Source organism: Doryrhamphus excisus, chromosome 9, assembly GCF_030265055.1.
Source record: "Doryrhamphus excisus isolate RoL2022-K1 chromosome 9, RoL_Dexc_1.0, whole genome shotgun sequence".
NCBI lineage: Eukaryota > Metazoa > Chordata > Actinopteri > Syngnathiformes > Syngnathidae > Doryrhamphus > Doryrhamphus excisus.
Window position 1 is genome coordinate 5,777,983 of NC_080474.1, and position 13,805 is coordinate 5,791,787.

General features: G+C 39.1%; 1 protein-coding gene across 2 annotated transcripts in view; it reads right to left on the bottom strand.

Annotated features, from left to right (window-relative positions):
- LOC131135575 (receptor tyrosine-protein kinase erbB-4-like) overlaps window positions 1-13,518 on the bottom strand; it is a 283,365-nt gene extending 269,847 nt beyond the window's left edge. The window contains exon 1 of one of the 2 annotated variants that reach the window (XM_058081635.1): window positions 13,111-13,518. In XM_058081635.1, the coding sequence (XP_057937618.1) occupies window positions 13,111-13,189 (79 nt within the window). In that variant the 5' untranslated portion in view covers window positions 13,190-13,518. The remainder of the gene's footprint in view (window positions 1-13,110) is intronic. The other variant, XM_058081636.1, reaches the window with a different exon arrangement.
- Window positions 13,519-13,805: the final 287 nt, after the last annotated feature.

Below are 13,805 nucleotides of genomic sequence, written 5' to 3' on the forward strand. Positions count from 1 at the left end.
CCTTGAAGGCAGTCGAAATGTCTCAAATGTCTCTTGAATGAGTCAGAATGCAATTTGGAACACCGCATAATCACATAAAAAACGAGCCAAGGTGAGGAACTCCACCACCAGCTGGTGCGGACTGGGTGCAGAGGTGCTGCAACCCCATAAAAGCAAGATCCTCCACGTGTGCACCAAACACATCACAGACATCTTTGTTACTCACCAATCATAAGTCACTGTCACACAAAGATCTTCCTGCGGTGCATTCACTTATGGTTGGATCGCTTGTCGGTTTAATTCAACTCCGAAAAGTCTAACTCAGGGGTCTCAAACTCAATTTACTTGGGGACCACTGGAGCTCGGGTCTGGGTGAGACTGGGCCGCATCAGGTTTTCCAAAAAAAAAAAAAAAAATTATTAAAAACAAATTTTTTTTTAAAAACTTGGTTCCAATTTTCTACAAGAAAAGCTCTGATAAAACATTCCACTGTTCTCAAATATCTTACTTTTTATTTTTCTACACAAAATAAGATGAAAAATAAATCAATCAATCAAGAATAAAGAAAATCAATCAATCAGTAATAAATTAATAAATATAATAATAATAATAAAATGGCAACGGTGGGTAGACAAATTATTTTTTTCAGATTAAAATTAACAAAGCATTATTAGAGCCCTGTAGACATGACAAAACACGACTATAGTCACATTTATACTCTTTTTATTTACAACATATTGCACAACTGCAGGGTCTTGAGACACATGCTAACTCGCAAACTAGAGAGCTAGCGACCTAAACGGTAGCCTTCAAGTTATTTCCTTTAAACTTAAATAGCCAAAAACTTCCACTTCCACACGGATAGGGAGGATAACTATTAACAGTTATTTAACCTTTAACATGAACATTAATCAAAAATAATATTTTTTTCTGGGTACATGATACCATACAGCATCCATATCAAACTTGCGCGGGCCGCACTAACATTAAACTTTCATATCAAGGCGGGGGCCTCAAACTAGTGTCCTGCGGGCCACATTTGGCCCGCGGGCCACATGTTTGAGACCCCTGGTCTAATTGCTACCTATAACACGACTTCCTCAAACTCAACAGAGACAAAACAGATATCATCAATGGTCCCAAAAACATCACAACATCCACCCATAACTTCTGTCTCCAACTCAACAGCGCCACCCTCACTCCATCACCTCTCATCCGCGACCTTGGCATCCTCCTTTCATTTGAACCCCATGTCAAACAATTAACCCGGACTGCATTTTTTCATCTAAAGAACACTTACTTTCTCTGCCGCTGAATCCCTGATCCATGCATTTATCAGGTCCAGAATCGACTACTGCAACAGTATTCTCTACGGTACACCATCCAAAACCCTCAACAAACTGCAATATATTCAGAACTCAGCTGCTCGCCTCCTCACCTCCACCCGCTCCAGTGAACACATTCTCATCACCTACAAAGCTCTCCACAGTTTGACCCCCCCATATCTCACAGACCTCCTCCATCCACGCAATCCCCCGTGTCCCTTTCGCTCCTCAGACTCCAAACTCCTGGCACTCCCCATGTAAGACCAAACTCCGAAACTGGGGAGACAGAGCCTTCTCCATCGCTGCCCCCACCCTCTGGAACTCTTTGCCCCGACCTTCCCACCTTCAAAAAACAACTCAAAACCAACCTGTTGAAATCTGTTTTTAATGTCTAACTTTTTATACCTGGCTGATGTGCCCCGCCCTGCTTTTAGCCTTGTTTTAGCTCTGAATGAATGTATGGAGTTTGTATTTTATTGCATCATTTACTGTTTTTTACTCAACTCTATTTTTTTTTCTTTTTTCTTCACTGTAAAGTGTATTTGAGTACTCTGAAAAGTGCTGTATAAAAAATGCATTATTAATATATTAATATTAATATTAACAATAATAATACTAACAATATTAACAATAATAATAATAATAAATAAAAATATAAAAAATAAAAATATAAAAAATAAAAATATAAAAAATAAAAATATAAAAAATAAAAATATAAAAAATAAAAATATAAAAAATAAAAATATAAAAAATAAAAAATAAAAAATAAAAAATAAAAAATAAAAAATAAAAAATAAAAAATAAAAAATAAAAAATAAAAAATAAAAAATAAAAAATATAAAAAATAAAAAATAAAAAATAATATTAATATTAACAATAATAATAATAATAATAATAATAATAATATAAGACTTATGAACAGAGGAGCCAGTCAATAAAGTGTCAGCCTTACACACACTGTGGTGTTTCCTGGTCTCCCTCACTTCAACAATACATCAGCTGCAAAGTTGGAAGGAAATTATCTACCACTATCTGGCATTTTTCAGCCTTGGTAAAGGGCATGACATTCTAGTCTAGGCATATGCATGGGAAAACGGGTGGCTTAGTACGGGGGTGAAAGGGTGGGACAGCTGCCCCGGGAGCAAAATGTAGGAAAACATGTTCCAGAGTCGCAATGGGCAATCTTGGAGCATTAGCATTGGCTGCATCACACTCCCTTACCTTTGAATGAGACTATTCAAGAACGGACTGGTGGGAAAGACCCAATAGTTCCACAGATGAGGGGCACGAATAGAAAAACTTCACTTACAGTGGGAGTTAAAAACACCGACTAGTACATTTAGGAGGATTTCCATTAATGCTGCTCTTTGTAGACCAACCCCAAGACATTCGGGTTCAGGCTGTAACCGTAACAGCTGGTAAAATGATGCTGGCGACAGCAATTTGACTCCGAATGTTATTGGAAACTCGGAAAAACCTCAAGTGATATCAAAATCCGGGCTAAAAACTTGTGGAATGTTAAAGATTTAACATTTCTTTGCCAAGGAGGGGAAGGTATTAAGCTGGATCAAGATCTCCTGACAGTAGAGACCAGATTCATACCATGCACCGCCACTCACTGATCCAAGTTTATACTTATAATGTGTCTTAATAGTGTACTAAAATTGAGACATACATTTTGTCAAGTCCTACTAAAACCAGAGCGTACGAAACCCGAGGCACCACTGCACATTTGTAATCTGCCTCACTCCTTCTCCCACTTGCTGCCAGATGTCTCTTTACAGCCGCTATGACTGACTGCAAAGTCGTTTATTACAGGTCACAAATGCCAAGTGGCCCTTTTGATAGCGCGCCACCAACCTCTCTGCTCAAACGAGTGAAAAATTGGCCCGGGAGGACACTTGATGCGACTGGGGAGATCATTTTGCACAGTTTAATTATGTTGATGCATTGAGTCCCGTTCGTGGGGGAGCAGTTACCTTTGCATTACATACCAATCTAACTCCCCTATGTGTGTGCCAAATGTGATGTTTGGGACGTTTCCAGTATACTCAATAAAACTAAGAAAGAGTCACAAAAAAATTAAATAGCAGGGAAAAAAATGTCATCACTATGAGATAATATGTACTGTACATTGATTTTATGGTTTGGGTCCCATAATCATTTTACACAGTTTGACCAGTGTATTAAATTTCCTCATGGCAAAAGGATAAACTAGCTCAGGGGTGTCCAAACTTTTTCTACCAAAAGGCAGGCAGTGAAAAATGAAAGGATGCAAGAAACGCTTTGATATTTTGTAAGCCAACATGCCGATATGTATATTTCAAGATAAAAGTGCATCTCAGCTTTGTGATATAGGTCAAAAAGTCATTAATATGAACTTAAGTCTGTGATATTTTATTGCAATCTTTCAAAAAAAAAGTTTTTTTTTCTTTAGTACTTCAAACCTATGGTATTAAAATGTACTTTAACTATTTCAACTTTCTTTCAAAATTTGAACATCTCATGATTATGACTTTAATCTATTTTTACTTTATTCTTATAAAATTATAGCCTTTTCCACAAAAAAATACATCTTGGTGGTTTTGTTTCAACTATAAAATATTACATATCAAACTTTATTACAAATGTGAAAAAAATATTTCAACATTATGCTACTAAAATTAATTAATTTCTCACAATATTACTTTAACTATTTCAACTTTCTTTAAACATCTCATGATTATGACTTTAATCTCTTAATATTTTTACTTTATTCTTATAAGATTATAGCCTTTTCCACAAAAAAATACATCTTGGTGGTTTTGTTTCAACTATAAAATATTACATATTATGAAACTATATTACAAATATGAAAAAAAAATTCAACATTATGCTACTAAAATGAATTGATTTCTCACGATATTACTTTAACTATTTCAACTTTCTTTAGAAATTTAAACATCTCATGATTATGACTTTAATCTCTTAATATTTTTATTTTATTCTTATAACATTATAGCCTTTTCCACAACCTAATTTTACACAAAAAAATAAATCTTGGTGGTTTTGTTTCAACTATAAAATATTACATATTATGAAACTGTATTACAAATATGACAAAAATATTATTTCAACATTATGCTACTAAAATGAATTAATTTCTCACGATATTACTTTAACTATTTCAACTTTCTTTAAACATCTCATGATTATGACTTTAATCTCTTAATATTTTTACTTTATTCTTATAACATTATAGCCTTTTCCACAAATAAAAAAAAACCTTGGTTTTGTTTCAACTATAAAATATTACATATTATGAAACTATATTACAAATGTGAAAAAAATATTTCAACATTATGCTACTAAAATGAATTAATTTCTCACAATATTATGACCTTACTCATAAAATTCCAACCAAATTATTATTTAAATGTGCAACGGCCATGAATAAAACAGCCATGGCCTGCAAACGGCCCCCAGGCCACACCTGACCGAACTAATGGCTGAGAAATTAAATATCCCTTAAAAATAATAAAACTCATCCTTAAGTTTGACACTTAAGGACAGGCATAATAATAGGGTGCAATACCTGGCTGCTCCCAGCAGGGGCACTGTTGTTCAGTCTTGTTGTTGTTCAAGCAATATCCATCAGAACTGCGCTGTACGAAAACTCGTTAGGGCACTTGCATACAAACCAGTCAACATTTTGTACAATCCAACAACAAAATCTATCCCTGCTTATCATTCAGGGGCAGCATTGCCAACTAAAACATTGTCTTAACGATACAAAGCCGCCATTAGCCCATTCCAACACACAAATTGCCAAATCAAGATTTTGCAAGAAGTGTGTGTTCAGCCGACTTTATCTGATATCACTCAAAAGGCCGTCTGTAATTACATTGTAAATGCAGATTAGCTATGAATATTTTAGAAGGGGATTACTAAAAGAGGAAAGCGACAGAGAAGGAAGCAAGTTGAGAGAAATCGGTCTTTTTAAGCAGCCACATGCAGAACTGAATGAAAGACTCATTTGAAGGTGGAACTGGTCTTTCATGTCCAAGTTGTCCGCCTATTATCGTCGCCTCATATGTTCGCCACCGTTATTAACTCTGGCGGAGAATGGAAAAATAAAGGAACTGACAATGAAAGTCGTCACTTCAACATGGCAGGCTGTCAATACAGAGAGAGGAAAAAAAAAAAAAAAACTCCAAGTTGTGATAATTTGTCTCAACTCAGATGAGCTGTAATATGGTGATAGTTGTTTCACTACTTTATGTAGGCCCACAAAAACCGCAAACAAGGGAATATACGTCAGAAGTAGCAAGGAACAACACAGGAGTAGAGAGAGAGTCAGTCGGTCTGTCAGTCACCTCAATTACATCCATCAGCGACAGCCGTCAAGCGCACAAAAACACACACACACATGCGGATGCTTCCCACTTGCTTTTGCCGCCACGTTTTTGAAAACCTTCAGAATTGTGGTTGTCAAATGTTTGAGTGGCTGACAGCATCCTGAAAGCCCGCCAGGAGGATGACGAGGACAGACGCTCTTATTGTGCGAGAAGGGATACAACAAGATCATCGTGGCTCAACGGTCCCACAGACTGACAGATATACCGTACATGACACTTTCGGACACTGTCTTCGTTTTGTTGGAAGGGTAGTTTTCTAAAGGGTACACATTTATCTGATACCGGTGCCAAATCGCTACTAATGAAATGGTGTCTGGGCTATAATAGTACTAACAGTGCCAATGACACCCATATTAACCTTACTATATTTGCTGTGGAAAAATACATTAAAAGGCGTATTTCTTATGTTAGATATGTGGACCACCCCTTCCATTGCTTCAAATGTTTTCATTTTGTGGTGCCACATTTTTTCACAAAGGTCGCAGGGAGTGCTGGAGCCTATCCCAGTTGTCTTCGGTACACCCTGGACTGGTGGCCAGCCAATCACAGGGCACATATAGACAAACAACCATTCACACTTGCATTCATACCTATGGACAATTTCCATCCATCCATCCATTTTCCTCCGCTTATCCGGGTCCAGGTCGCGGGGGCAGCAGTCTTAAGTAAGGAAGCCCAGACTTCCCAGTCCCCGGCCACCTCCTCCAGCTCCACCGGGAGGACACCAAGGCGTTCCCAGGCCAGCTGTGAGACATAATCCCTTGCACCCGCCCTTGACTGCCCACCAAACACACAATGCACCGGACCCTTATGCTTGCCCCCGTAAGTGGTGGTTCTACAAGGGGGGGGGGATCCCATGTGGCTTCTTCGGGCTGGGCTGGGCCCGGCCGGGCTCCACGGGTAAAGGCCCGACCACCAGGCGCTCGCCTGCGAGCCCCTCCACCCGGGCCTGGCTCCAGGGTGAGGCCCCGGTATCCCACATCCGGGCGAGGTATGGTTCCTCCGCTTGTTTTTGTTCATATGGGTCTTCTGAATCACTCTTGGTCTGTCCCGTCACCTGAAACACGACAATTTGGATTTGCCAATTAACCTAGCATGTTTTTGGAATGTGGGAAGAAACCGGAGTACCCAGAGAAAACCCACGCATGCACGGGGTAGAACATGCAAACTCCACATAGAGATGTCCGAGGGTGGAATTGAACTCGGGTCTCCTAGCTGTGAGCCGTGTGCGCGCTAACCTGTGTTACCTACAGTATGCAAAACAGTCGTACCTTTTGAACCCCTTGAAATGAAGATGTAAAAGTGTTAATGACACAATGTACTTTGGTTAGGACCCTCATGTTCTAGATCAGGGGTCTCAAACCGCAGGACACTAGTTTGAGGCCCCCGCCTTGATATGAAAGTTTAATGTTAGTGCGGCCCACGCAAGTTTGATATGGATGCTGTATGGTATCATGTACCCAGAAAAAATTATTACGTTTGATTAATGTTCATGTTAAAGGTTAAATAACTGTTAATAGTTATCCTCCCTATCCGTGTGGAAGTGGTAAGTTTTGGCTATTTAATTTTAAAGGAAATAACTTGAAGGCTACCGTTTAGGTCGCTAGATCTCTAGTTTGCGAGTTAGCATGTGTCTCAAGACCCTGCAGTTGCGCAATATGTTGTAAATAAAAAAAAAGTATAAATGTGACTATAGTCGTGTTTTGTCATGTCTACAGGGCTCTAATAATGCTTTGTTCATTTTAATCTGAAAAAAATAATTTGTCTACCCACCAACTATATGTGGTTTCTTAAGTTTTTATTATTTGCCGTTTTATTATTATTATTTTATTTATTTATTATTGATTGATTTTCTTTATTCTTGATTTGTTTATTTATTTTTCATCTTATATTGTGCAGAAAAATAAAAAAAGATATTTGACAACAGTGGAATGTTTTATCAGAGCTTTTATTGTAGAAAATCGGAACCAAAGCACTGAAAAAGTTTGTATATTTTTCTGTTTTTAATAAATGCGTTTTTTTTGTTTGTTTTTTTTTGAAAACCTGATGTGGCCCAGCCTTGCCCAGACCCGAGCTCCAGTGGCCCCCAGGTAAATTGAGTTTGAGACCCCTGTTCTAGATCATAGGCATTGACTCGTTGTCTGACTTGGTGAAACAGGTGCTTCCCAAGTTTTCATGTTCCGTCTAAACTGTGCGGCATTTATCTAAAACGTACAACAAAGAGTATTGCCTTTTGAAAACTAATGTTAACCTGACAGCACATTTGAACCTTGCAGGAAGGTGAACGAGTCTCAGAAGAAATGTTTGACTGACAGATGTCTGCACTGTGTGTGACACTGCATCCTTTTTGCCCTTGTCTTAGTGTTTTGTTTTTTTTTTTTACATCTATTCCATTACAACACACTTAAAAGAGAATTCTAGGGGTCGTCCTGAGAATTCCATTGTTTTCCATGATGTAACCTATTCCTAGTGGTCCTAAACACACATTTGCTGGCCCCAATTAAAGCGCAATATATAGAACCCCCCTCCCCTTTCTGAAACGTTTGAGTCTCCAATCTTTTTTTAACTAGCTGTGGTAATTTTCTGTTCTATCAAGCAAAACCATGTTTGTGTTATGAAAGTTTGTTGTGGCACTTTGCTAATAGAACTTTGGTCGATATACGTGAATTCCGCATTCAGGCAATGTGTTGCACTGAAGTTATTTTGGTGTCTCTTTTCTTTTTACACACACAGACGCAATCCTGCCTCAACACGATGAAAGAAGAGAAACAACATAAGGAGAAAACCTACGGGGAGTGGAAAAAGAAACAAAAAAAATCCAATCCAACAATAAACTTTGTCAAATCTGAATGCTACACATTTGTGTTTGCAACTCGACAGCAGTCTAAAAGAGGTGGGAGGCACCAATCCCCGAGAGGAAATCCTTCTGGGAAGGGGGCACCTAACAGCTGGCAATAATGATGATGCATGGCCCAACATATGCACGTGTATTTTGCTTGTAGAACTGCATTTGATAAATGAGGCTGGAGATGAGGTAAAGGTCACAAACGCCATCATCCAATCACTTCTGCCACCCGCAGACAGTCGACATGCTGATTGCACTCATCAACATATCAAAACCTGAAAACCATGCCCCCCCCCAATGTTGATACAATAGCAAATTAATAAGATGTTACGCAAATATCCGATATAATTAGGAAAATCTAGTATTGAAGTATAACGTATATTAATTATATTGAGCTAGTCTTCTTACTGGGCTGCACGGCGAACGAGTGGTGAGCACACAGGCCTCACAGCTAGGAGACCCGAGTTCGAATCCACCCTTGGCCATCTCTGTGTGGAGTTTACATGTTCTCCACGTGCACTCCGGTTTCCTCCCCTATTCCAAAAACATGCTACGTTAATTGGCGACTACAAATTGACCATAGGTATGAATGAGAGTGTGAATGGTTTGTTGCCCTGTGATTGGCTGGTGACCAGTCCAGAGTGTAGCCTGCCTCTCGCCAGACAACAGAAAAATGTATAAATTAATGAATGAATAGTCTTCTTACTGGTGCCTTGTTGACCTGTACAAACCACTGTATGGGTTGCTGGCACCTTCTGCATACAAACACCTGAATAATGTAGAATAGAATAAAATGAGTTGAGATAACATAACTTTCATTTCCAAGTATTCGCAGTAAACCGAAGGGCTACGTCTGTTTCGTCATATTTTCTGCCACTTTTTTCCTTGCCTCGAACATCTCCTTTGTTATTCTTATCATTTCTGTCACACTCTTCATCACTCATCCACAGGCAGCCTTTTGATTAGTTTGAGCACTGCTGCCACCTAGCTGGAAGCCCTGACACCTCACCACTCTAGAGATGATCTGGCATGCAATTATTGACAACCAGCACCTACCATAGTAAAAATGACAAAAAATTGAATTGAGCACTGCTGTTTGTGTGTTAAAATCACCAATAAAGTTAAAAATAAGGAGGGTCAGACTGTGTACGCCCGTTACGATGCTGCTGCATTCGTTACAAGACGCCACTGGCAAAGTATCACCTTCAAGCACTTGTTGCAGATGGCCGAGTCTACATTCATTTTGCACCCAAATAAGCCACCAAGATAAGGACTATATGTCCCTACTAAGATTTTGACCACCGTTCACTAAATTATGACAATTTTGGAACCTTAATCCAAGCCACAATGTTTTACTAACCCACCACAACTATTCATACACCAATTGAACATTCATGTTCATAACCGATGCAACAATTAATCAGTGATTAATCCATTAATCAATAGCTATTTTTGTATTTGATTTGATGTTTTACTATTGTAATATCTACACCAGAGGTCTCAAACACGCGGCCCGCGGGCCAAATGTGGCCCATCGGACACTAGTTTGAGGCCCCCGCCTTGATATGAAAGTTTAATGTAAGTGCGGCCCGCGCAAGTTTGATATGGATGCTGTATGGTATCATGTACCCAGAAAAAAATATTATGTTTGATTAATGTTCATGTTAAAGGTTAAATAACTGTTAATAGTTAACCTCCCTATCCGTGTGGAAGTGGTAAGTTTTTGGCTATTTAAGTTTCAAGGAAATAACTTAAAGGCTACCATTTAGGTCGCTAGCTCTCTCGTTTGCGAGTTAGCATGTGTCTCAAGACCCTGCAGTTGCGCAATATGTTGTAAATAAAAAAAGTATAAATGTGGCTATAGTCGTGTTTTGTCATGTCTACAGGGCTCTAATAATGCTTTGTTCATTTAAAAAAAAATAATTTCTCTACCCACCAACTATATGTGGTTTCTTAAGTTTTTATTATTTGCTGTTTTATTATTATTATTATATTTATTTATTACTGATGGATTGATTTTCTTTATTCTTGATTTGTTTATTTATTTTTCATCTTATTTTGTGCAGAAAAATAAAAATTAATACATTTGAGAACAGTGGAATGTTTTATCAGAGCTTTTCTTGTCGAAAATCGAAACCAAAGCAAAGTTTATTATTTTTTCTGTTTTTAATAAATGCGTTTTTGTTATGTTTTTTGGAAAATCTGATGCGGCCCAGTCTCGCCCAGACCCTAGCTCCAGTGGCCCCCCAAGTAAATTGAGTTTGAGACCCCTGATCTACACTGATAATTTATGTTTGTATTCCCATCTCAACAATTAATTGATTAATTATCCGATTAACTGATGTTTGAATTAATAATGCAAATATCCTCTGATTTCAGCCTCTCAAATGTAACATTTGTGCCTCTTTTTGATTTAGTCCATCTACTGTCTAACTGAATACTCGATAATCAAAACAAGAAGCTTCAGATTAAACAGCTGAGGATATAATTGTTGGATGCAGCCCTAGTTCATATTTCTTTCTCCAGAAACTGTCGACGACTACTCATTGATCATTTATGTGATGTTAAAAAGCACAGGCGTGGCGGGACTGCCATCAGTATGGTTCATTATGCAGCCTCCCTACCGTATCAACCAGTCTAGCTCTTTTATGCTACGGTCACTCTGTCAGTCGTGTGCCTGATGGCCTCCAAGGTCCCATCAAGCACAGGGTGACTGCTCGTTCAGTCAAGGCAACACCAGCAAGTGCATAAATGAGAGTAAAAAAAAAAAAAAAACTTTTTACAACCAAGCAAATCTGTGCCGTCTTTTACTTTGTCACACTGTCTCTCGGTTTGTGCAAGTACACATAGTCCACACTGCTGTGAGAGTGTGTAGTAAGAACGAACAAATCCTCTTGTAGTCTTTCTCCAGCTGGGTCTTTCAGCCTCACTCCATCACTGTACTGTCCATTCACAAACACAGAGTGCATGGTACTACATTTAAGCCACTATAAACAAGCGTATAAACAAGTTCTATGAAAACCCCCCAAACTGAGAGAGAGCCATGAAGCAGAATAATTAGAGGATGCAGTTTTACCCACATTGTGGTGATGCTACTAATTGAAAGAGCCCACATAAAATACACACAGTCAGATGTAATGCCTCCACTTCTGCAACATGGGAAACATGAATATTCATGAAAACAGAGGGAGATCTTGAATGGGCCCATATGGTTTACAATCGGCAGCTATTTGCAATTCCCAGAGTTCCGTGGCACTCTTCGTGGTGCAGTGCAGGAACTCTGCGTCCACATGCATGCATCACAGCGACAAGTTAATTCATAGTTTGAATTTAGTGGGAAAAAAAGTGGAATAAGTGGGAAAAAACATCACATGCATGAACATATTTCAATATTGCAGGCATAGTGAACCCCTCATGGGGCTTGTATCGAACAAAGCTCATGAAAAAGCAATTGAGCAGGAGCAAGTGTGGGCATGCCATGTGCTTCTTTTCCCATTAGCTACTTGCAAGAGCAATAAACGCCAGCAGCCATGCCACACACACAAAGAAATTACAGCGCTTCCATCTCGTTACCCTCTCCGTGCCAGAAATTAACCAACGTTTACACAATCATGTTTGCATAATCTATTCTTTATAGCTGTGGTTCTCCAAGGGCTATGTTTTTTTTTCTCTCCACATTATGAGATGTGAGCAAAAGTCATGACTCTTTTCATAGAAATGCGTCAGGCTGATTATTGTAAAGTGAACAAGTCCGGTGAATTCTCCGAATCCTTCATTACGTCTGAGTTTTCCGCTGTATGCCTCATTTCCACTTGTTAGAACATCAATTGGTGTATTGTTCCGCACACATATCACAATAAAGACTGTGAATAAGTAACTAAAACAGTATTCCAACTGTTTAAAAGCTGATCGTTCAGTACTGGTTCAAAACGTTCAATTCGGTCATCAAGTCACCACAAGCTGCAAAGACAGAACCAGCAAATTCAATACAGCTCATTCTCCATTGAACTGGTAAGTGTAGATCCCACTTGCCGGTGCGTAAAAGCCAAGCGCCGCTGCAGTGCTCGTCAAAGTGTGATACACGTTGCCCCCCCGGAGGGATTTACAATAAAATGAGGAATAATGTAATTTCACGCTAACCCGCTTTAATATCAGAGCCTTCTCATATTGCATACGGACAACAGTTCATCACGGTCCGTCACCTCATTCGCATATATGCAGCTCAAAATGTGATTTGTGAAGCTGATGTGTTGAATAAAAAGATGGGTGTTTATTTCAGCACTGTATTTTTCCCCCGAACAGAAACAAAGTCATCCGGTTGGGAACTTTTATCTATTCTTTAGTCTATTTTTAGTCAATTCTGGTCAATAAATGCACATTGCTTCCTCTAAAATAAATAAATAAATAATCGCTTTATCTCAATTACAGACAATGCTAAACATTATCAAACACAAGTAACCTATTCATGAAGGTAAAAGGCAAATATTATGCCAAAAGTAGCTCCGAGCGCTCCCAGCGCCTCTTGGCACCCGCCGAGCAGCGCACTCATATCGGCTTCACTCACCTGATTGTGACGAGCTCGACCCAAACAAGCAGCAAGTCAGGAAAAAGTCGATGCACCGCAGGACAGTCGCTTGTTTCATTGTTGTGCTTGCCGGTTATCTCCTTTAAAATTCACATGTCCACCAACGTATCCTTATTTGAAGCAAACGCACCAACACGAATGGCTCGTTTGGGGAGCCAAATAGCAATGTGTTACTTTACGGACTTCGGGAGATCTTGTCTTTTTCTTTTAATTGTTGTTTTCGGTAAACCTCTCAGTGTCCAAAAGCCTGCAGAGAGACGGTTTCCAAAATAAGTTTCCAACGCGCGCACAGTAAAAGCTTGTCTAAACAGTATAAGGCTGTGTTCATGCCATGTCTTCCCCCACTTGTACTCAGTATGCTGCTCCACACTTCATTTTTCCAGACACACCTCCGAGTTCTTGAACTCCTCCCACACACGCTGCGATTGGCACAGGTGGTCCAACATCACCTCCAAGCCCTGCCGGGCACAAATCCAGCAGTTCTGTCATTGGATAACACAAGATGACACGCCATTTTCAAATGTGATGATGCACCTGTCACGGCCAATATGCACACCTGTCAAACCTCCCGTTTTACCAGGAAACTCCCGGATTGTGCCCTTTTTTTTGTTTGTTAAAATGACCTATATTGAACTTGTATCCAAAAGGACTCACTTGCCTTATTTTCAAAAGCA